Raw genomic sequence first — 22437 nt, forward strand, 5'->3', positions numbered from 1 at the left:
TTTGGCGAAGCTGATCGCCAGAGGAGGGGGTCGAAGATCAAGAGCTTTTCGATCGCGGTGCGGTTTTCCCGCAATATATCGGCATCGAAATCGGACACCCCGTGTGTGACGACGGAGCGAATAGTCTCGGCGTCGACTCGTATAGCGGCTTACAGGTAAAACGCGGGAATGACGAGGATGAGAAAAGGAGACGAGGATGAGGAGGCGGCGATGATATTCTCATTAATTAATGCAGTTCCATCGATCTCCGGGCGAACTCCATCATCATCTTGAGAGCTTTGCCGTTCGGCGAGGGACGCGCGAGCGAGCGAACGAGCGAGCGACACACCGGATCGCGAAAACTTTCACCCCCGTCTCTTCCACATGTCGGTAGCTACGTATTACGTAATATTAATACTTCCTCCTTCGTCCCCCCCCCCCCCCTCCGCCGCGCAGCTCCGCGACTTCATCTCTCGTCGCTCGATCATCGCTTCACCGCCGATCGACTCTCCCCGACTCTACCCCCGCCCCCCCCACCCTCTCGCGCCCCTATGTCGCGAACTCGCCTCGAGACCTTCGCGCTCCCGCTGCAGCAAGTCCTCGGTTCTTTTTCGCAATTAGTGGAAATCTGCAGTACGGTAAAATGAAATGAAAGAAACCAACCAACCAACCACCCACCCACCCCCTCCTGCCACGGGCGAATTATTCTCAGGAACCGCTGAACGATACGGCGCTCGATAAATTTCTTCACGTTTCTTCACCCCCCGACCCGTGGACACGCGGTATCTACTTTCCACCTGAGTGAAAAAATAAGTTTCGTGTAAACGTCCGATCGGCTGTCCGATGAAAGTCGACGGTCGCGAAAAGTCACGTCGTACTCGTTCCCGCCCACGTTACCAACGCATCGTATAAAAATACACGGGTATACGCATCCGTGCTAAAGGAGCATCGATTTCCGTACGTGCGTGCGGTGTAATAACCCGCGTATCTGTACGGTGTAACGAGCCACGAGCTTCCAGACTAATGTCCGATCCGACAAGAAGGTAGCGAGAAGAAAGGGAATAGCGAATAAAAAGAAACTGTGGGTGTATAACCAGTCGATCGCAGCCGGCGCACCGTGTTAGGTAAAAACAGAAGGGTTGTAACGAATGGAGAGAAAAAGAGAAAAAGAAAAAAAAGAAAAAGAAAAAAAAAAAGGACAAAGTAATGAAAATGAAATAGAATGCTGGTAATAAAGCGTCGAATGAAGGGGTGGAAAAAAAATAGAATACAGGGAGGATGGGAACAACAGAAAACGCGGTTGCCCCAGGTAACCGCGGAACGTACGTTCGAAAGTAATGCAAAGTCGAGAATTTAAAAGTTCTGTCTCCGGTGATTCATGAATATTGAGTATTCGTTTCGAACACGTTTTCCATGAAAAATACCACCGCTCGGGTACGATTACGTATTTATTTCGTTCCGAAGTTGGCGAATAATATTTAATTAGCCCATAGCTGCAGTTCAAAAACTAATTCAATAATTCAACTACGGAGAACGAGCGGTGGAGGGGGGGGGGGGGGGGGGGAGGGGTTGAAAATGATATACGTACAGGATACTCGTCGGCGAATGTTAAGTTGAACAGAAGTTACGCGCGAATCTGTTGCCGAATGTTTCTCATCCTCGCGGCGTTAGCTCGCTCGAGGTTCGCGAAACTCCGTCCAAAACTATTTTCCGACTCAACGGCCATCTAGCCGAGGAGGGGAAAAACTTTTCCAACCCTTGCCCTCCGACTGTATAAACTACCGAATCCCGATCTCTTTGATAACGAGAAATTTGAGTACAGCCACCATATTTCACGATCCCGTCCCATTGGGATAAAATAAGACTAAGCAAATCTGTTCAACGACGATACTCGACGGTGTAATTAGCTCCCTCTCTCGTTACTTTATATACTCACTTGTTTTTTCATTTGGTCCTTCAAGACGGGAGAAAAAATAAGAACAACAAAGGAAACGCTTTCTTTTCGGGGGTGCGGAAGGGGGGGTAGGGAGGGGGGGGGGGGGGGGGTAGGGTAGGGAGAGCGGGTCAGAAACTGACAACGAGTCGCGAAAAATAATTTTCGTATCGAATAAAAGGAGCCCGCTCAACTCATCGTCCCCTTACCGCGTGGGTGTTGCGAGAAAAAAGAGAGAAGAAAAAAGAGAAGAGAAGAGAAAAAACGAAAAAAAAAAAAAAACATCCCCCGACGCTTCTCTTCGGACAAAAAAAAAACTCTCCCTCGCGGTATCTCTGTGATAATAATTACATTACCCCAACCGCTGTCGTAAGGATGGTCGGTACGTAGGTATCGGGGATCGGGTGCCGAGAATCAAATCACGGACGGGTTCGACGATCCGATCGTCTAGATTCTGAAAAAAAAAAAAAAAAAAAAAAAAAAAACACGACCCAGATCTTCGCCACGCGAAGTCGAAGTTCCGAATGCTTCGCGAGGGACGCACGCGGCCCTCCGGTTAAACGGGAAAAAGATAAAGGGGTGCGGGGTGACGGGGGAGGGGGGGGGGGGGCGAGGGGTTGATATTTTTCACCGACTTCGTACGGGGAGAAACCGTCGTACCCCCGCGTCCTCACACCGCCCTTCGCAGAGGGGCGGTAAAATAGAGAGAAGAGGAGGATAAAATTTGGAAGCCGGAGTCGCGCGGGCGAGAAACGCGCGCGGAGGGAGGAAAAGAGAGGGTGGCCTGCGACTCGCAGCGCTAACGTTGGGTAAATCGATGTGAAGCTGCGCGCGGAATATATTCTCCTCCTCCTCCTCTCTCTCTCTCTCTCACTCTCTCTCTCTACCGCTCTACCGCCGTGGGGTCCCGCGTCGCCTCCCTTTCGCTCGGGGGTTGCTTTTCGCCACTAGTTTCCCCTCGTCACTCGGTTCGGTTCATTTCGGTTCGCTCCAGTTTTCATTCGCCCGACAGTTGTTCGCGGTCCGCCGATCGCGAGCCAACGATTCCCGACGGTTTGCCAATTTTGCACGTGTTCGACGACGCATTCACCCCCTCCCCCCCTCCCCGTACTGCGTAATCAGTCGACGGTCCGGCCGACGCTACTACAAATGAATAGAAACGTACGAGCGTACGCGAAACAGCCGATTGACCCTCGCTGAAAATATACACTACACTGCGACCGCCCGCGAACCGAAGATTCGCTCGACGATTTTCGCAACACAAAAAAAAAAAAAAAAAAAAAAAAAAAAAAGAAAAAAAAAACTCCGAATTTTCGAGATCGCCGAAACACGCCGCAAGTTCTGAAATGCTGCCAGCGATTCGACTGGAATAAAATCAGGTGATGTAACGCACGTACGTAATTATGATCACCTAGGATCTTTGACACGATCTTGAGATATATTTTCAACCAATTTCCTCGTTTCTTTGATCGTGTGAATTTTCTCACCCGTCCGAATGCACGGAAAATCTAATTGGGGCTGTTAATTACGTCTACGTAAGGGTTTGACGAAAGTGGTGCTTTTAGAATTGCTTGGTGCGTATTCGAGGCGCAGCGTGTTTACATAACACACAAAGTACATCGCATTCCTATGTAAAAATGCAATGTACACATTTGCACGAGGTGACGGGTTCGCGGGGCGAGAAATGACGACAATCGAATCGACGGAAATATTTTTTTCGCGTATTCGAAAAGGTCGGAGGGTCGGGTAGAAAGAGGTTGGCGATAACGACCGTGAGTCTACGAAACGGGACGTGACATCGGAGTTTTCTTTGAGGTACAGCCGGACGAAAAGTCATCCGTATTGATAATAGGAATAAAAAATACGAGAAGCTCATGGTGAAAAGGTAACGGACACGGGAAGAACACCTGTGCGATTCAATTAGAGTCGACGTTGACGTTTATCGTGAAAAAAAAAATAGAAATTTTCTCCGCCAAAATTTTCCGTCACTTTTTCACCTACCCTTGTACAAAATTTTCGCCTCGTCACTCGCTCCGCTAGCAGAAGCTTTTCCGATGATGCGGTTAAAGAAATCCCCGGGGGGGGGGGGGGGGGAGGGGGGCTAAGTTCTCGTCGTTCTCGTTGTATTAATACCATCGTTATTATATCGTGCTTATCATCATTATTAATCTTGCACGAGCGAAATCCCTCTCAAGATACAAATACGTATATCGTACCTGTATCGAACGCGTATTACATAAGTATATAGGTACTCTCAACGTGTACCGACGGAAATGAGCGGTCGTCATTATCTGAATTATCAACATCGTAATAACCGGGATTCTTTTTTCAGACTGCGTGGGGTACGCGCGATACGCGATCACGGATCATACACAATGATATCCGCGCCGCCCGAAACCAACCGACGAAAAGAAAATAAACCCCCGCGATTCGTTATAAAGAGAAAAAAAAAAAAAAAAAATTTTCAGGAACGAAAAACACCTGCTCACCGAATGACCTAGATTTGGGAATACGTGTGTGTATTTTTTGTTGTTGGTTTTATCGCAGGTGGAAAAGAGAAAAAAAAACAAACAGTTCACTTTCGAGATGTTTTCAAAATCTGGTTGGAAAAAAAAGAAGCACGTACGATCGAGCGCGATATCACTTTTATTCATTTTCTCTTCCATTTTTCGTTTTATTCGTATATTTCGCGTAGCGATATTTAATAATCCCCGAGCCTGTGGCGCGAGGTTTGTTACACTATAGAAACATCCCGAGACGTCGCACGTCATGAATGGGAGATGGTATAACATAACACAACTTTCGTACACAAAACTCGTGCATATACGCAAGTAACATTGGCAACAGGTAAAGCCGCGGTATTAGCGCAGGTGATCACGTTACATATTTTAATAGAATGAATATAGTATATATATACAATTATTCGCTATGCGGCTGATTTTATAAATTTGCGGGCTTACGCGGCTCGCGGATATATATATATATATATATATATTTACACAACGTTTATGTGCAGCACACCGCGAATACCGCGAGTTTTGCATAATTGCGGTAATTAATCGCGGTTACGTACCCGTGCAAAGTCCCGCGACTGTGCAGCTCGTGTACGTATATACATATATATAATATATTCGGTACATACGTACACCTATTAACACTACTATACGAACAGTCCATGTATGGAAATACAACGCTAACGGGGGTGCAGGGGGGGTGCAGCTTCTGTGATTTTATTTTCTCAATCGCGTCGGCTCCGTATAATAACTCGAAAAAACCGATCGTCTCTGCGCCGTTTATTCGGGACGAAAATTGATACCCCTCAATTGTACGGGGGTCTTCGTTCGCGAACACGTGATTTTTTTTTCATTCGACGCGCTCACGATTCGATTCGTTCCGAAATTTCGCGTGTACAAAGGGTACAATGAGAGACATTTGTGTACGGAGTGCGTGTGCGCGCGCGCGTGTATCGTAGGACGATTTCGTCTCTCGAGAGTCGTCATTTGGGCTGTACGGAAACGGTGAAAACCCTGTTTCGTTCGTACGGAAGCCCCCCCCCCCCCCTGAAACAATGATATTTTCCAGTTACGCACTAATTATTAATACACGCCCGAACGAAGTTTGTATTATGGCGAGCAAACTGAGCGCGAGTTTACCGCCAACCAACCCGGCTGCCGCTGACCCGATTTCACCCTGTCTGCCTGCCTGCCTGCCATTCGCAAACTCAATCCCGATTCCCGTTGCCTTCCCCGCAAACCCCCCTTTAATTTACCTAACACTGTACACGATCCCCGGCTCCGAGTATAAGCGAACGTGTAACGCTGAAAACGTGTTACAATATCCAATGCAATGTAATACGATTTACCGTCTAACAATTTCCCGTTTCCCGACCCCCTTTTTAGCTTGTGAGTTATTTTTTTCCATCGCTAATTTTCATGTGTAACCTCGTCACCGATCCATCAGCGGCTATCCCCTTGAACACGGTACACGCGATACACGGAATGTTTTACCTGTAAAATATTACGTTCATCGGCTGCGTAGCACGGCTTATTTGAATTTATTTCGCCTCCTTCGCGAAACCCTGTTACCTGCGGTTTATTTTTTCTCTTTCTTTTCTTCTCTCTTTTTTTGCATACACCTCGTCGGAGAAGAGACGGAACCGTTCGTCGTGCGAATAAAATCATACCGCGTCGAAGAACAATGAAAATTCTCCGGACGGTAGATGATTCGGAGCGTCCATCGAGCGGCGAGTAGTGCGGACCAGCGTCAAGTCAGCCGCGTATACGCCGTACAGTGGTAACGCTCGATCTTTGGGGCAGCGCGGCGGTCCGTTTGGCCCGGTCACGGGTCAGGTTGGATCGGGTCAGGAGGGCAGGCGATAATCGGAGCGTAGGTCGGACAGATATTCGGGTTGATCGGTCGAAATAGATACTTGGAATTTTGTTCGTTGAGAAATATCGTCGCATAGCAAAGTAACGGGGAATTAATCAGTTGTACCCGGTACGCTGGAACGAGGAAAGGGGTGGGCGCCGCACGTACGCGACAGACGAAGCAATCGACCCTCGTCAATAAAATTTTCAACGCCCGCGCGCGACGCCAAGTCGAATTGGCGTGTGGTTTTTTGTTGAAAAAACTCTCTATATTCCGCGGCTAGGTGTATATACGTACTGCATCTACGGTCGATCCCGATGGACGCGAAAATCAGTGTACTTCCGCCGCACCTGCATCGCGCGAATTTCCTCTACGTCGGTTTTTTTTTCGTTTTGTATTTGTTTTTTTTTTTTTCTTTCTTTCTTTTCTTTTTCCTTCTCTTTTTACGCAATAATCTCTTTACCTCGCAACACCCCATTCATTTCTCGTTTTCGTCGTTGTTCTCCCTGCCCTTGGTGGAAAAAAAAAAATAAATAAAATAAAATAAAATAAATAAAATAAATAAAATAAATAAAAAACCGGGGCGAAAAGCAACATGTGCGCACAACGACCCTCCGGATGTGCGTCACCACTGTGGTATATGCGTATAAAAATATTTGTTCTCGCGGGTCATCGTCTGCAAAAAAATTCTGAAGTTTTTCCGTCCGCTTGGCAACGAGGTAAAATCCGAACGGACCGAAAACTACGGCAACGGACGCGACGTCGACCGGACCGGACCGCGTAAAATTACGCGAGAACGTTCTCTTCCTCGATCGGAGTAAAAAGAGGAGAAAGAAATGCGAAAAGGGCAGGCTGTCGTTGGTCGGCCTTTGCACCGAAACGACGACTTCCGATTTTTTACCCAAAAATTCACCCCCACCTTAATAAAATATTTACTCACAGTCAATCGTATGATTTGATTCAGAAATTTTTTGCTCTACTCGATTTTTTATGTTGATATAAACAAAACAAAAGGAAAAAGAATGAAAAAAGTTTCGAGTCGCGGCGGGTATTCCTTAAATTAATTTACCGAAGTGCTCGGATTTCAGCGACGTTTTTTTCTTTTTACATTTTTTTTTTTTTTTTTTTTTTTTTCCGGGCTTCTCTTCTCATCGTTGAAATACGCCGTTAGATTACTCCGCGGTGTACGCGAAAGTCGTGAAAAATGATTACACTCAATGAAGCTGGAAATTCGGATCGAGTATAATTGAAAAGCGTTAAACGATACGGAGGTACAACGGTTACAGCCAGCCATCTTTGATACAAAGGGTACGTTCATTCTAATTCTCTCTTTACGTCCGCGAGCTATACGAAATCCTGTGATAATCGATTTCGGTTTCCTTCCCCCCCTCCCCCCACCCCCCTCCCGCCTCCTTTTCTCCCGCGTTCAATACATACGTATAAGAATGAACCTATACTGTCGAACTTCGTAGTACACAACCGAGTGGCCGGATGAGGTATAGATCGCGGCGGTGCCAGGCTACCTAGCTGAAAGAGACGAGAGAGGAGAGGAACAAAAATGACAGCCGAGACAGAAGAAAGTGCTCGAAGTTTTTCAGCTCGCGCTACTGGAAGTTCACCCGGAAGAAAACGAGGTCCTCCCCCCCCCCCCCCCCCCACCACCCCCCCCCCCCCCCCCCGAAAGCACACATATGCATTTATACAGGTCTCCGGGACTTTAAGCGGCTGTACACAGAGTGTAAGGGTCCAAGGGTAGCGGGGGGAAAAGGTAGAAGGGAACCTTTTTAGAAGCGATCAATAAAAATCTGAAGGTTTAAGGCCTTCTTTATCTCTCTTTCAGCTTTTGTCTATTATATATTCTTTGATACTTCTCTTCTCCCCGTTTCACTATCATCTCGCGTTCCTTCCCCCCCCCCTTCCCCTTCCATTTTTCGCCGAGCCTTTAAAGGTGTTTTTTTTTTTTTTTTTATTATTTTTTTTTTATCTCTCAAACGCAACGTAACTATTATATACAACATCTTCGAAACGTTGGCAATTAACGATCATCCTACTCTCGGCGGTTTATTTTCGCGCGTAATATTCCGGGTCGGTCGAATGCGGGGGGCGGAGGTTATCGGGGGGGGGGGGGGGGTCGAGTCTGACAAGACCGGGGGTCTCCCGTCGCGGAGGTTCGACGTAGCGAATTCCGTCCCGTCGCGACGTAGCGAAAGGCTGCGAACGGAATATACGTCGACTACGGTGCACACCGATGGTCGGAGTCAGAGACGTACGCGGAGATATGTATAAAAGGGGGGATGGCACGGGAGAGGCGAAAGGGTGGATGGGGATGGAAACGGGGGGGTTTGGGGGGAACCGGGAGTTTGACCCAGATCTGCCACCGGGTGGATGCCCTAGCGTCACTGGACTCGCATGACCTCGATAGATCTGCCCGGCTACCGAAGTATATAACTACCACCCCCCCCCCCCCCCCCCACCCCCATTAGGTGGTGCACACGGACTGCATAACGGCTACCGTATCCCGTTTCCCCGTTTCCCAGTTTTCCCACTCCCCCTAGATTTCCATTTCGCCGTTAGCGTGTCGTCGTGTGAGTAGCTGAGGTGGTGCGGCAGTACGCGTAGATATTACTTTTATAACATTTGGGTATACCCACCTATTTCACCTGTACTTTCGTGACCCAGGGGGGGTGGAGGAGGGGGGGGGGGGGTCATGCGATTTTTTATTCGATACACGCTACGTACCGCATCGTAAATTTTATCACTCTCTACAGTTCCGTCAAATTTGTCCATTGTGAGATAATATAATTATAACCAACGTCGGGCGGTTGTTACGAATGTATGTAAATTTTGGAAAATATCAAGGTAAAATCTGGACACAGTTACGCCGACGAAATTTTGCTCTGGTATATTTCGTCGATTTTGAGATCGTGGGATTTTGAAAGGAAAAAATGGCGCTGAGAAGTAGGAAAATTTCAGTGTAGCGTTAAATCCGCTTGTGAAATACACACTGATCGTAAAAGAGCGATTCGAATAACCCTGATAAATATTTCACCATACAGCGCGAAGAGAAGTGTAAAACGGCGAACGTTTATGCGTCACTCGAATACGCCCGGAAACTTTCTTTTACATAGGAGAGGCAGGTGAAATAATACGGTGATACAATACGGCGATACGCCTGTAAACCGACAAAAGTCGAGGCGACGGCGATCCTTGGGGGACGAAGAGAAATGAGCGAAACAAAAAAAAAAAGAAAAAGAAAAAGAGAAAAAAAAAGAAAAAAAGGAGCGAAGGTGCGATTAATGGATTCCGTGACCCCCGTATTGCGATTTACGATATGGTCGAGTCGTCGGGGATTTTGATGCCGGGTCCGGGGGGCCATTAGCCGTGGCGATTCTAGCCGCGTATACCGCACCCTTGTATAAGCGGAGAAAAATTAGATTCTGTGTACGCTAATTCACGTCGATTGTACCACTTCTATTTATCGCAGGTCGCAACGGGAACGAGCTAGAAAACAGTACGATAAAAACGCGATGCCCAACAACAACAAAGGCGTGACGATCTGCGGCTGCGGCCTGGCTCTGGACAATGTAACCAAGGGTCGAAACATCCCCTGTAAAAATTGCGGGGCGAACGTCATCGTTGGAGGCAGCAAGGCGCCGAGATTCGCCAAGTGGGAGTCCCGCGAGCGTAGGTACAGGTCGCAAGAGGAGGCTGCCTCGGGGACGGCCGCGGACGCTGGAACCGGAAGCACCAGTTCCGTTCAAGGTGAACAGCAATGGCGAACCGAAAAGCACGGCGCGAAGCAGGGAAAACGTCTGAATACCTCGAGGAGAACCAGAAGCGCCGAGAGACCGGATTCCCACTACACTTACATAGGTCAGTTGGATTTACCGGAAAATATTCCGCGTTCCGCATCCCCCCCCCGTTTTTCATCCGCGGATCGCCCCGTCCGCGGAGTGCGTCATTCTCCCCCCCCCCCCCCCCCCGTATTGTTTCTGCGAATCGTTTCGTCGTTCGAGTGTCAAATTCGTATTGCCCGAGATTGGATTTATTCAATGTTTCTACATCGTGGGACGGGGTTGCCCCCCCCCCGCCCCCCGTATTATTCTAAACGGGAACAAAACCATTTCAGATTCCGCTTCCAGTATAGTTGGCAACGGGATTCGCGAGAACGTCATTCCCGAAGCATTGTACGCCAGTATCAATGGATCTCCAAACCGAACTGCCAATTCCAGCTCATTGTCGTCGCATAACTTGCAAGGCAACGTACAGAACAATCACTCCCAACCAGTCTACGCGGTACCTTCGATGACATCACCGCCGCCGACGTACGACGTCGCCATGTGGCAGGTCGGTAAACAATTTCATTCATACTACAATAGTCGCATTACAATAATTAACAACCCCCGGTACCCCGCTCCCCCAGACAATCGGCCCGACTCGCCTTCCATTTCAAAGAAACGTGTATACCGTATCCGAACCGCGCGACGACCGAGCCATATTTTTCCTATCAGACGCTACGATAAAAATGCAAATCTATCGCATCTTCGGTTATAGGTATATTAGGCAGAAAGGAATTACCTCGCGGTCTTCGGGGGGGGAGGGGTGGGGAGGGGGGATGGTCTGCTAACAAAAGATGAAACTCGGCGCAGAAGATCGGATCCCTTAACTTTGCTCGGTAACCGTTTCTCCCTTGCCGCGTGGGTATATCTCCTCTCCACCCGAATATTTCACAGTTTCGAGGCGCCTACGCGCACATAAATTGTTTGAATCTTCGCTCACCCCCGATTCACGGCTATTTCCCCCCCCCCCCCCCCGTTCCATCCTCATTCCGCGGGTACGGGCTACCCTCTACACGCACCCGTCGCCCCACCCTAAGGGTCACGGTACAACTCCCACGCTAAAATTTCCCACTAAAAATCCTCGGCAAGCGAAGAAAAGAAGAGAAAAATAATAATAAATGACTCGAGTAACCGCGCGCTTTTCCCACTTATTTTAAGTTACTTTTTTTTTCTTTCTTTTTTTTTTTCTTTTTACCTTCCATTTCCGTCTCTCTGTATAACATCGCGACCTAATACACGCCGTTTTATTCGTATGTATATATATATATATATACAAATATAAACACGCTTCGAGAGAAAAGTGAAAAAAACAAGAAAAAAAGAGATAAATTTCCGGTTGATCGGGTTTGCGAAAAATATATAGTTGGACGGATACGTGGGTATATTAAGAATGATATATTACGCGATAGCTGGCTACTTCTTTTTTTTTTTTTTCTTCTAATTTTTGGTTTATTCTCCGACGTGCATCGTTAAAGTAAGGCCACCTCGTCCGTGGAACGCGGTAATGGCCGGGCGATATTTTCCGATCACGTATTCTCCGCGGGTACGATAAAAACGGCGGGGAAAAAGCGTGCGGAGTATAGAGAGGTATACGACAGGATGACGATAGTCGAGGTTGGAAAGGGGGGTTGGAAACTTGGTAACTTCTCGACTTGGCTCATTAGCTCCTTATAGCGTCGCCGAAGAATTTATGTTCCATTCCAGTCAGTTTAGCAAGGGAGTTTGAGCCGGGGTGTATACGCGGTACGAGCCCCGTATAAAGAAGGGAGGGAGGGAGGCTCAACGATCACCCCGGGGTTACTACCGCAAGGTCGTTGTTTTTGGTTTTACTCGGTAACCACCGCGAAATTTTGCGTGCGTCAAACGGTAGCGGGGTAGGTGAAAAAGTTCCTCTTTCCCTGCCTTCGGGGAATTTAAATAATGGCTCGTCTCCTTTTAACGTTTTACCGCCGCCTCCCCTTTTCCCAGAAAACTTCCAGACTGCGTAAGATATTGCGGGTAGGAGAGGTCTCTCTCTCCCGTCGGCAAAACAACTCCTGAGGAATCTCGTGCGTTCGAGTTTTTCAAACTCACCCTCCGGGGGGACCGGGACAAAGAGTACGTGGAGTCGAGGATTGTTCGTTGGCGACCGCGTTGACGGATGTGTGTGTGTGTGTGAAAAAATATTGTCGGGTGTGTTTTTTTTCGAGAGCGCGGTTGCATTAGAGTCAATTGATTGGTCATTAACGTTTACCCCCCTCCAGTCGGGCCTGCCGCCTTCTTACGAGGAGTACCTTTGCCACAAACACGCCGTTATTTCGCGATCGCACACGCCGCCGCCGCCGTGGTCAGACGCCACGCACAGCGTGAGCTGTTCGGAGGAACATCAGCGGGAGCAATCGATCAGGGAGATTTTGAGCCACTTGGCAAATTCCCACGCCCAAGTGATGACCCAACTACAAGCGCAGGCTCAAGTTGTTGCCCATGCAAAGCTCTACAACAACAAGTTGCAGACCTTGGGGTCTCGTCAGCAACAAAGGGTCCCGAGGGAGTCGAACGCGCCGTCCTCCATCACCGCCGCATCGGGCACGGCGACTACGTCGAATCAACAATTAACACGAGATCAGGCGGGCAGGACGCAAAGGGCCAGAACCGCAACATCGAGGTAACGCGCCGTAACGCTAAACTGCGATGTGTAATAACTGCGCTTGTATTTTATGATTATTTGTACGACCCCACATGCGAAACGATTCAGTAGAGACACAGACGTGGAAAATTGTTTGCCCTTTCGAGTCCCATCTAAATTTAAAGAGGTGGTACATAATTCTGTACTCCTCTTCAACCGATGTAATTAGATGCCCTCTCTCGATTGGATCGCTTTCTGAAATAAGAAGACCTCGCTCTTTCGAACGCCAGAACAAATGGGATCTCCACAGAAATTGTGCTAAAAAATTGACTAGACATGCCCTGGTTTTCCACGAGATGAAAAATTGGATTATGACTTTTTTCTACATTTTCACGTGTTCCGTTGTCTCTCGTTTTTATTTTCTCATCAATTTTCTCACCCCTATCAGATTAGTAACAAGTATAACGTCGTTACAGATCGCAGAGCGAGAGTCGGGCTCGTCAACAGCGAATCGCTACGATGTACGAAGACGGTGCATTTTGTATGGAGACTACGGCGATTCAATCGGCCTTTGAACACGGCGTGGCATTTTGCAGTCTCATGTAATGGGAGAAGAATGAAAAAAAAAAAAAAAAAAAAAAAACCCCCCCGAGCTACTCCTGCCGCGCTGCCGTGCAATCGAATCGGAACCTCCGTTTCCCCCCATCTTCCAATTCTCCCCGTTCCTATGCAAAGTATTTTTTACACGAATACTATTGTATATTCACGCCTAATATACCGAAGCGGGTTAAGCCGGCGGTGCACAGATCGATGAATCTGGGGTGACGACGTCGTTCGCACGATTTTATGTTTCTCTTTTTTCCCTTTTTTCTTTTTCGCCTCTCGTCAATTTTCATCCGAACTTTGATTAATTATACTTCGGCACCGTATAAAAAACTTTATCCGATGTACGTACGTATACGCGTACCACACTCGTCTGCGCGATGCGTGCGTACGATGAATATAAACTTTTTGAAATAAATAATGAAAATATCGGTGACTCGGAGATATACGTTTGATGTTATGGGTGAATTTTTCCTTCGTTCAGTTTTATTCAATGTTTCCAAAAAATTTCCGCGCGGATACCAATGAACGTGCCAAATGATCGATTACTCCCAGAGTTCTGTGAGTCGAAGTTTATTTTTCAATGATACCACATCGGTTGACATCTCAATTTCGTTTTTGAGGTATTTTTCTTTTCTATTTCTTTCTTTCTCCTGATTCCAATCATCGCGATCGGAATAATGATGACATACGGTGATAAATGTTACTGTAACAAATATATTATAAATGTTAACCGAGTATGTAATAGAATATATATATATATAAATATATTATACTACAATATATATTATATTGAATCATATATGATATTTGATATAGAAATTTACATTAACGTTTTAGACGTGAGCAAAATAGACTGTCCTAACGGCATACAAACATACAGTAGAGTGTAAAGTTGGTGTTGAATAAAAAAAACAAAAAAAAAAACGAAAAAAAAATGAACAAAAAAATCAATTTAAGAAAGAATATATATATATATTATATAGAGTTAAAAAAAAAAAAGTGTTACTTAGAATTTATTGTTAGTATTATTATTAATTTATTAATAATAATATTATCAAATTATATGACGGTATAAGTGACCACGAAAAAAAATGTTACATGTCGATTACTAATCAAATACGTGCAATTCCGAATATTGATTAAATAAAAATAACTGCAGTCAGGTCTACGAAAAACTTACCCGGCTCAAGCTAGCCTCAGCTTTTACTATATCTACACCCGAAGTATTTTTTGCGTAATTTATTGCAATCGAATATTTATATAAAACTGATCAGGCTAAGATTTGAAAATGAAAGAAACTCGAAGAAATCATACACAACAAAACGAACGAAAATAAAAATATTGAACAAAAAAACAAAAAAAAACGATAGAAGTATGTGAAAAATTATAAAGTGAAACGAAAAATAATCAGCACAAGCAATATGAGCGAGTGTTGCTATAGAGATATTTGCACTACCATATTGGTACTATAGCAAACGTGTGATAAATTTAATGGAAGTCGCGATTAAATAAATTCTACATATGAGAATTGGTGAAATCAAAAGGGACGCTCAGAAGTATCTCTTTACATGGGCAACATTCTGAAGTGTATTCGAAAATTGAAAGAATTTTGATCGATAAGCAATAAGAGAAATGTGGTATAAATTGAATGTAAGAATGTACAAAATTGCATTTTATATACACGAGAATTATCATTTTATATACGATAGCATGCGAAATATTGAGAGAAGGAATGTAAAAAAAAAAAAAACCCTGAGGTTTTTCAAAATTATCGTTATCGACTTACTTGATTTTATTGTTGACTTACGGCATTGTTATATTTATTCAATTATATCTAATACTATAATCGATGCATTCGCTCGATTTTCAATCGTTCAAATTCATGGATTCAATACATGTCAATTTTTTCAAGGGAAATATTTTCTGTGTAAATACCTGCGAATAATATGATTATCGAAAAATGATAAACGGAGATGCAGATTTTCCTAGCGTAAAGTACCTGCACACGCTAATGCAAGCAAGAAACATAATTTAAAGTTAATATGATATTACGAAGAGTATTATTGGAGTACATAAAATATTAAATGTCGTAGGTCTATATGAACATGAGTATATAAGAAATAATATTATGATAACAACAATGCGTTTGCATTTACGCGTTATATGCATATGTACTAGGATGGTCCATATTTTGGATGTTTTCGAATTTTGACAATCAAAAGTTTGGAAGTATAACCAAAATAAGGACCAACCCGATATGCACATACCTAGCTATTATAGCGAAATATATTATTGTGAACCTTGCGTTAAGATTAATTCTACTGCGGACCATATTTGATAGACTTACCTAAGATAACATGACGATGAATATTCAATTCTATTTAGGATATTGTATTCGCGAAAGAGGAAAAGGTGGCACTTTGAAAACAAGTAATTATTCCGTGTTCGCAATTTAATTAAAGCCGACTTTTTCATTTTCACAATTTTTCAATACTAACATTCCATAATATTTTGCACGCACCAGTATCAGTGTCCCGTAGGCAATACTCTATAAGTGTATAGAAAATGAAGGAGAAAAATAAGCGAATGGAAAAATGGATTTAACGTGACTCTATGCTCACGTCCATGATATTGATAATTAATTTTCTTACACACCGAATGCTGTCTTGCTGGGAGAAGAAATAATATGATAATTAACAATCATGTGTAATATCACCGCTGCCGATTACAAAAAAAAAAAATAAATAATTAAAGAAGAAGACAACTAAATAAAAGAGAAGAATAGAAGACATCAATATATATTTCTGGTGGTTCAAAAATTCCAGAATTAAATCGTACGCAATTATATACAATTATGAATATTAATCAATGTCACATTTCTAAAATGAATGAGTTTGAAAATAATGCCAACTTTGATAATGATCAATCAGTCAATTCGCGCAAACTGCAGGTGATCGTGATGATATGATTACGATGATGGTATAATTGGTAAACTTGAATTTTCTACGGATCTTTATATAATATATATAACTATATATTGTATTTGATTCAGAGTTTAATTTATGCATTACGAATATTGTTAATATTATAATGTACGCGTCATTTACAGATGCAGAACTATTATTCTGTAAATATGCAAATGATGGAACGCATATTCAGTACATCTATGGTACATCCATGTACATCATACATTTAGTGAGCTGATCTGCAGAACTGCAGTTAAAAGAGGAAATTTAATATGTTAGAGACATTATACTATATGTTGTGTGTATGATATATGTTTAGAGGACCAAATACATAGTCTACAGATGTAATTTGGATGATTCTCATTTCATTCCCTCATCATTTCTAGAATCAAGCACCTTGTAGAATGCAACCGGTTTCTCAGTTGCAACATTTGTGGGCCCAGCATGCACACACAATGGTTCTGCCTACGGCTCCCAGGTGGAGGGATGTAAAAGTAAAAAAGAAATGAAAAGACATCGTCGTGATCTCTAGTGCCCTCTTGAATTGAAAGAGTAAACTGACAGAGATGTACGTATGAGTTTTCACATCCTGCCACACGTTTCTGGGTTAACTGTTAAAATATCTTGTTGTCTATAAATATACTGCTTAATAATTGCAGAGAAATAATAGTATTAGAAGAGTGAGTGTGGATTCATATCAAACGGTGTTTAATGTACATATCGGATCGACCTGGAGCACTAAAATCGAAACCCTTCCAAACTAAGAGTCAATATACCTAACCGTTTGACTGATTTGCGAAGTCGTCAGGTAAGCCAACAAGAAATGTTCGCATCCTCCTCACGTCCACATGTCTGTATGAGGAGGGAAAAGAAAGCGAGATACTGACTAGGAACTCATAGCTGAAACTTCACAACTATTGCCTAAATGCAACGAAAATCATTTGGAAGATCTATCGGTACATAATCGCGTACCTAGAAATGTCGTCTCTCCGAGAATGAATCTACTACACCCATTCACAAACGTGGGTACACTTTCTTGAGAGCTAAACAGCTTTTGTTGTAATCGCGGATATCCGCGATGCGCCAGATGTTACATTTTCACCTATGCCTAAAAAATTCGCACACACCGTTATCTGAAATCACATAGAAAGCTTACTCCATTTCAACAGTTTCATCAACTTTCTCCAACCATTGATACAAAAAAAGGTGAAAAAAAACTAACTACAGTGTTCAATGATACTTTGGTTTTCTTCCAGAATGGCCCGTGGACAACAGAAACTTCAGTCGCAAGCAAAAGCAGCTGACAAAGCTGCAAAAGCCAAGAAGCAACAGGGGCACAGTGCAAACGATCAGAAAAAAGCTGCCCAGAAAGCCCTTGTCCATGTCTGTGCTGTGTGCAAGGTAAAAAAGACATTCAAACAATTATAAAATTCAATTTACTATATAATGCGATTGAATTTTGCTCATGATTACTGTTCTTGACAGAAATCAAGTGGCGAAGCGATAGTTCAATTGGTATTATTGTTATTTTACAGGCACAGATGCCAGACCCCAAGACTTACAAACAACACTTTGAGAACAAACATCCGAAGAATGATATGCCTGAAGATTTGAAGGATGTATGAGAGTGGAGACTCTGAATAAGCAGAGGAGGAGAACAAGCGATTGACGGGTTTGCGTGGACGACAAAAGGATGAAAGCATACAGTAGGCAGAAGGGACGGGGTCACACATCTAGCCCAGAATGAACGTAATAAAATTACAAAAAAAAAACAATAATAACAATTTTGACAAACAAAAAACAGTGGTTGTATCTTTAAAAGAAAACTCATATATCACCAACTCACCAAATATAATACATTGATCGAATCGCGCTGGACTCTGATTCATAAAAAAATCAGTAAAAGCCATTTATCCAATTAATATAGTATAAATCAGCTCAGGCGCGTCTCGCCGTCTTAGGGATTGTCGGAACAGAATCAGAAGAGATGCAACTGGGTTCGACTTTCATGCACAATCCCACATAGCATGAATGCATTCACAAAATTAATCAATTTTACATTCAGTATCTATGATTCAGGGTTAAATTATAGTGTATGATGATCGATACCTTTATGTATGAAAATTAAGAATGTCAAATAATTCTTTAATGCTTATTGAATCTATGACTACACAGATTATTACGAATAGATGGATAGATAGGTGAATAAATAAATATAAGAAAAGAGTGAGAGATGAATAAAAAAAATTTGTCATCGAGTCGATTATTGCTATTGCTACTCAGCTGTAGATTATCGAATGTTAGAAGCTTATCATTATTTAAATTATTCAATAATTCTAATCGGTGAAAGGATTTGGCGACCTGGAAATTTGCTCCTTAACGTTAACATTTCACTCGGCATGCGTCTCGAAGTTTGAAAGTACTGTAAGTTTAAGCTGGTAGTGAAATTTCAATCATTGCCTGAAAAAATTAATACGCACGACGAATTCCGCTCCTGGCGATACACATCCTGAATCACGTAGGAGTGATAATAAACCCGAACGTATGCAGAGCTAACGAAATAATGAAAAAAAAAAAAATAAACGATCGATTTATCGGAAGTGCCAAAACATAAGACAGTATTAAAAAGTGAGATGATCGGTTAAAAGAGGAATCAGGAGCTGAATACGTCGTCTTCTGACTTTGCTGTCACACAATTAATTGTTAATGATGACTCGCATTTTAATAATTATGATATCTGTCGTGTTTTTCAACTGTTAATAAATCGTTCAAACATTACTAATATCGATCTACTCATTCAATCCCCTGTCCGCAAAAATAACGGAATAATCCCGCCTTGCGCAGACCAAATTACATGAATTGCCGGTTTGCAGGCGCTTACGCGTCTGACCAAAGCGCGGCATTACTACTGCTTGGAGTTTGGTCGCAAGTAATCGAGTATCTTCTGGTTGAAGCTGAGTAAACCTTGCATACGACCTGAAGTTCGAATAAAAAGGTTTCGACGGATGATAAATTAGAGTGCCAAGAGTAAATGGCAGAGGTCAAAGATTGACCTCTGAGATAGCTCGTCGAACCGATGCTGATGTTTACCAGCAGGGGTGGTAAAAGTAAAAGTATTACATGTAACCATAATTACAAGGCCTGCGAGTGTCCAAGTTGATATATTGAGAATAGGGACATATTCCAAGGAATAAATAATAATCTCTGTTGAAAGTTGAAACGCTCTTAAAAAACGAAGGCAAGGTTACTAAACTAGGAAATTCTAACTAACACGGTCTCACAATTACAGTCGACAAAACCGAGGCTAAAAATCTTAAGAAACCGCGACTGGTCCGCGTATTGGCTCGCCAAAAAATTTAACACGCGTCAAATTTATCGGGCATTAATTTCAAATGTCGATCGTAACGTGTTCACTTGCAGCGAGTGATATTGGCGGTTCCAGGATTAACGAGAAAAACGCTATTCTATCAGTAGTGTACTAACTTTGTTACACGGCAAATTCTGCAATAGGAATATTCGGCACGTGAGAAGATGTCGATCCACGCGGATTATCCTTGAAATGAAAATCCTGGTCTACACTTCAATCGCGTTAGCGAAGAGAACTTCATAATTGTCGAAAGATTGAGCTCGTCTATCACATTTGAATAAAGATCGATCAAAAGTGATATCTGGGACGGTGCGAATATTACGCAAGGTTTTTAGTCTAACACCTACCGGTATACCAAAAAACGAAACCAATACAACGTTAGAACAATCGAGAAGGGTCATTCGAGATGACCCTGACATAAATAATCATACATATTGGATCATGTAAATTACAACCTATTCATTCTTAACATATAATGACTGTTTCCTACATGGTAGAACGAACGATCGCGGAAACGACATATGTATGGACAGGAATACTACTGCACCCGCAGTTCGCAAAGAATTGACGTAGGAAAAAAAGAATATTTTACAATAGAATGAACAAGTCGGAATGACCAATTATGTAATTTTTCCAAGAACAGACATGCTCCAAGTTCGCTGTACCAGCTATTTTAATTGCTACTAATTTAGCGGGTACCGCCACAGCAATTTGTCAATGTGACTAATCTTAATTACGACATAGTCAGAAGTTAGATCGGCGCCAACTAATTATCAATCCCTAATTCTCAAGGCTGAAAATGACAGAAGAGGAAGTAAAAAATCAAAAGGACCACGATTCAAAACTAAATTTGAATATCTTAAACTCGTGCAGCGATACTTCTTTTCTGTCCGAAATCTATACGTCATACGTTACAATGCGAATGTCTCGTGAATCTAAGATTTTTTTGTCAATGTGTAGGGTGAACAATATCGTGGAAAAGAACAAGAAATCACAATGAGGGGATGAAAAGTTAAAGGGGACGTAAAATGATATCGATGCCTGCGGCTTGTGGCATTTAACAATGAGAAAAAGAAATATTGAAACAAAGGGAAAAATGAGAAGCGAGAATCTGCCGAACGATTGATATGTTGTGTATATGTACGAAAGAAATTGAACGCGCGTTTCGATTGGTCCTGGGTTAAACGACGATTGTCGAGCCTCCGCAATCCATAGGATGGCCTTTGACGTTTGCTGTGTCAGCGAATAAAATTGCGCGTTTGAATTCCGTTCCGTGGCCTATGCCAATCAGTTTTTATTGATATTAAGTATAGGTATCTGTCTCTCGGTTTCGTCTCTCCGATCATATATGTACATGCTGCCCATCGGCACGTATATAGGTATCATAGGTATATAGGTATATACGTACATATATGTGCATCTGTCCCCGCGAGCGATACACGTCTCTACGTGAACGTACACATATCGCTCGTAATTATTCAAGGACCACTTCGATCTGCCTCGCGGGGATCACTTCTGGCGATTAGATGAAACAAAACGAGAATCGACGGTCATTTATTCTTGCTCCGTCCGAAATTATACCTTTTTTTTTTTACATATCTGTCGTTTTTAAATCTCTTCCTCGTCCACGTCAAACTTTCAACTTCTGTTCTTTTCTCAGTGAAAGAACGCAAATCGATAAAAAAAAAAAAAAATCCAAAAAAAAAAATATGAGGATTCCGAGAGAAGAATTAAGATTCTTTGAGATACTCGATTGAAATTCTGACTGAAATTCTTCCTGTCACGACCTAAATATGCTACGTGGATCGGGGTCTTCTCAGGTGAGGAGATTGTTGTTACAGATGGACGGAGGCTTCGATTCCAATGTATGGAGTTTCGCAATCCTAAGGATATACACCTTTCGATTTACACCGTGTTAGTCTAGAGTTTCGTAAGAAATACATTACCGCTGATGAGTTTACACGTAAAGAGCCTCAAACTCGAAAGTTGGAAAAAAAAGAGCGTTGGGAAAATTCGCATGTGGCGATGCATTCGTACTCATGTACATGATGCATACCTACGTCCATTCAAACTGGCGTGGAGTGTTTCGAGTGTATGCGACGTGTGATTAAAGATCATAACAGCAATCAATGATTCGCGAAGAAGCGTGAACTATACGGTGGTCTCGGGATATTATTTGCCCGGGAGTTGTTACCAGGCGAGTTGGTTGCACCATGACGAGTAAATATAGAGGAAGGTGTGTGCTGGTGCGGTCGAGGTTCCGATCTCCTATTGGTCGAAGAGGTTGGCGAGCCTCCGGTGACCGGATTGACCTTGGCATTCCCTGTCTTCAAAGGCGCCACTATTGCAGGCTCTCGTTTTTGCAGACGCTGGTGGTTTTATCCGGTTTCCCCGGTAGGGATTATCGTCTTCGTCGTCGACGTCGTCGACGTCGTCGTCGTCGTCACCGCTCGATTCACATGAGAACTACGCTACTCCCACGGGACGTAAAATATAATCTGAAAAAATTTCCCCCCCCCCTCGTCTCCTCGTACACGGTGCAAAATGGGGAGAATATCTCTGCACGACGGAAAACAATAACTACGTGTGAACGTTAGCATTGAAATGTACAGGAGAATACCGTTAAACCTTCATATTTTTCTCGATGAATGGGGTCTGCGGAGAAAAAAACATCTTTTACGCAACAGAAGCTGTCGTTGCGATATCGTCATCCGTTCAACATTCTACAAACGATATATGAGTTTCGAAAATTCAACGACATAAAACGACCGTTA

At 43.3% G+C, this 22437-nt stretch overlaps 2 protein-coding genes across 5 annotated transcripts; both read left to right on the plus strand.

Moving 5' to 3' along the window:
* Window positions 1-2833: 2833 nt before the first annotated feature.
* LOC105689598 lies at window positions 2834-17057 on the plus strand. 3 transcript variants are annotated; one of them, XM_048658829.1, is made up of 5 exons: window positions 2834-3305; window positions 9765-10153; window positions 10410-10627; window positions 12363-12763; window positions 13201-17057. In XM_048658829.1, the coding sequence occupies exons 2-5, from the start codon at window positions 9808-9810 to the stop codon at window positions 13328-13330; spliced, it is 1095 nt and encodes a 364-aa protein (XP_048514786.1). In that variant the 5' UTR covers window positions 2834-3305; window positions 9765-9807; the 3' UTR covers window positions 13331-17057. The 3 variants fall into 3 exon arrangements, with proteins under 3 accessions (XP_048514786.1, XP_048514785.1, XP_048514787.1); XM_048658828.1 differs by having other exon boundaries at window positions 2837-3291; XM_048658830.1 differs by lacking the exon at window positions 2834-3305 and adding an exon at window positions 6836-7588.
* On the plus strand, window positions 16893-19074 carry LOC105689605 (zinc finger protein 706-like). 2 transcript variants are annotated; one of them, XM_012406750.4, is made up of 3 exons: window positions 16893-17104; window positions 17553-17697; window positions 17832-19074. In XM_012406750.4, the coding sequence occupies exons 2-3, from the start codon at window positions 17554-17556 to the stop codon at window positions 17919-17921; spliced, it is 234 nt and encodes a 77-aa protein (XP_012262173.1). In that variant the 5' UTR covers window positions 16893-17104; window position 17553; the 3' UTR covers window positions 17922-19074. The 2 variants fall into 2 exon arrangements, with proteins under 2 accessions (XP_012262173.1, XP_012262174.1); XM_012406751.3 differs by lacking the exon at window positions 16893-17104 and adding an exon at window positions 17130-17318.
* Window positions 19075-22437: the final 3363 nt, after the last annotated feature.

Source organism: Athalia rosae, chromosome 7, assembly GCF_917208135.1.
Source record: "Athalia rosae chromosome 7, iyAthRosa1.1, whole genome shotgun sequence".
NCBI lineage: Eukaryota > Metazoa > Arthropoda > Insecta > Hymenoptera > Athaliidae > Athalia > Athalia rosae.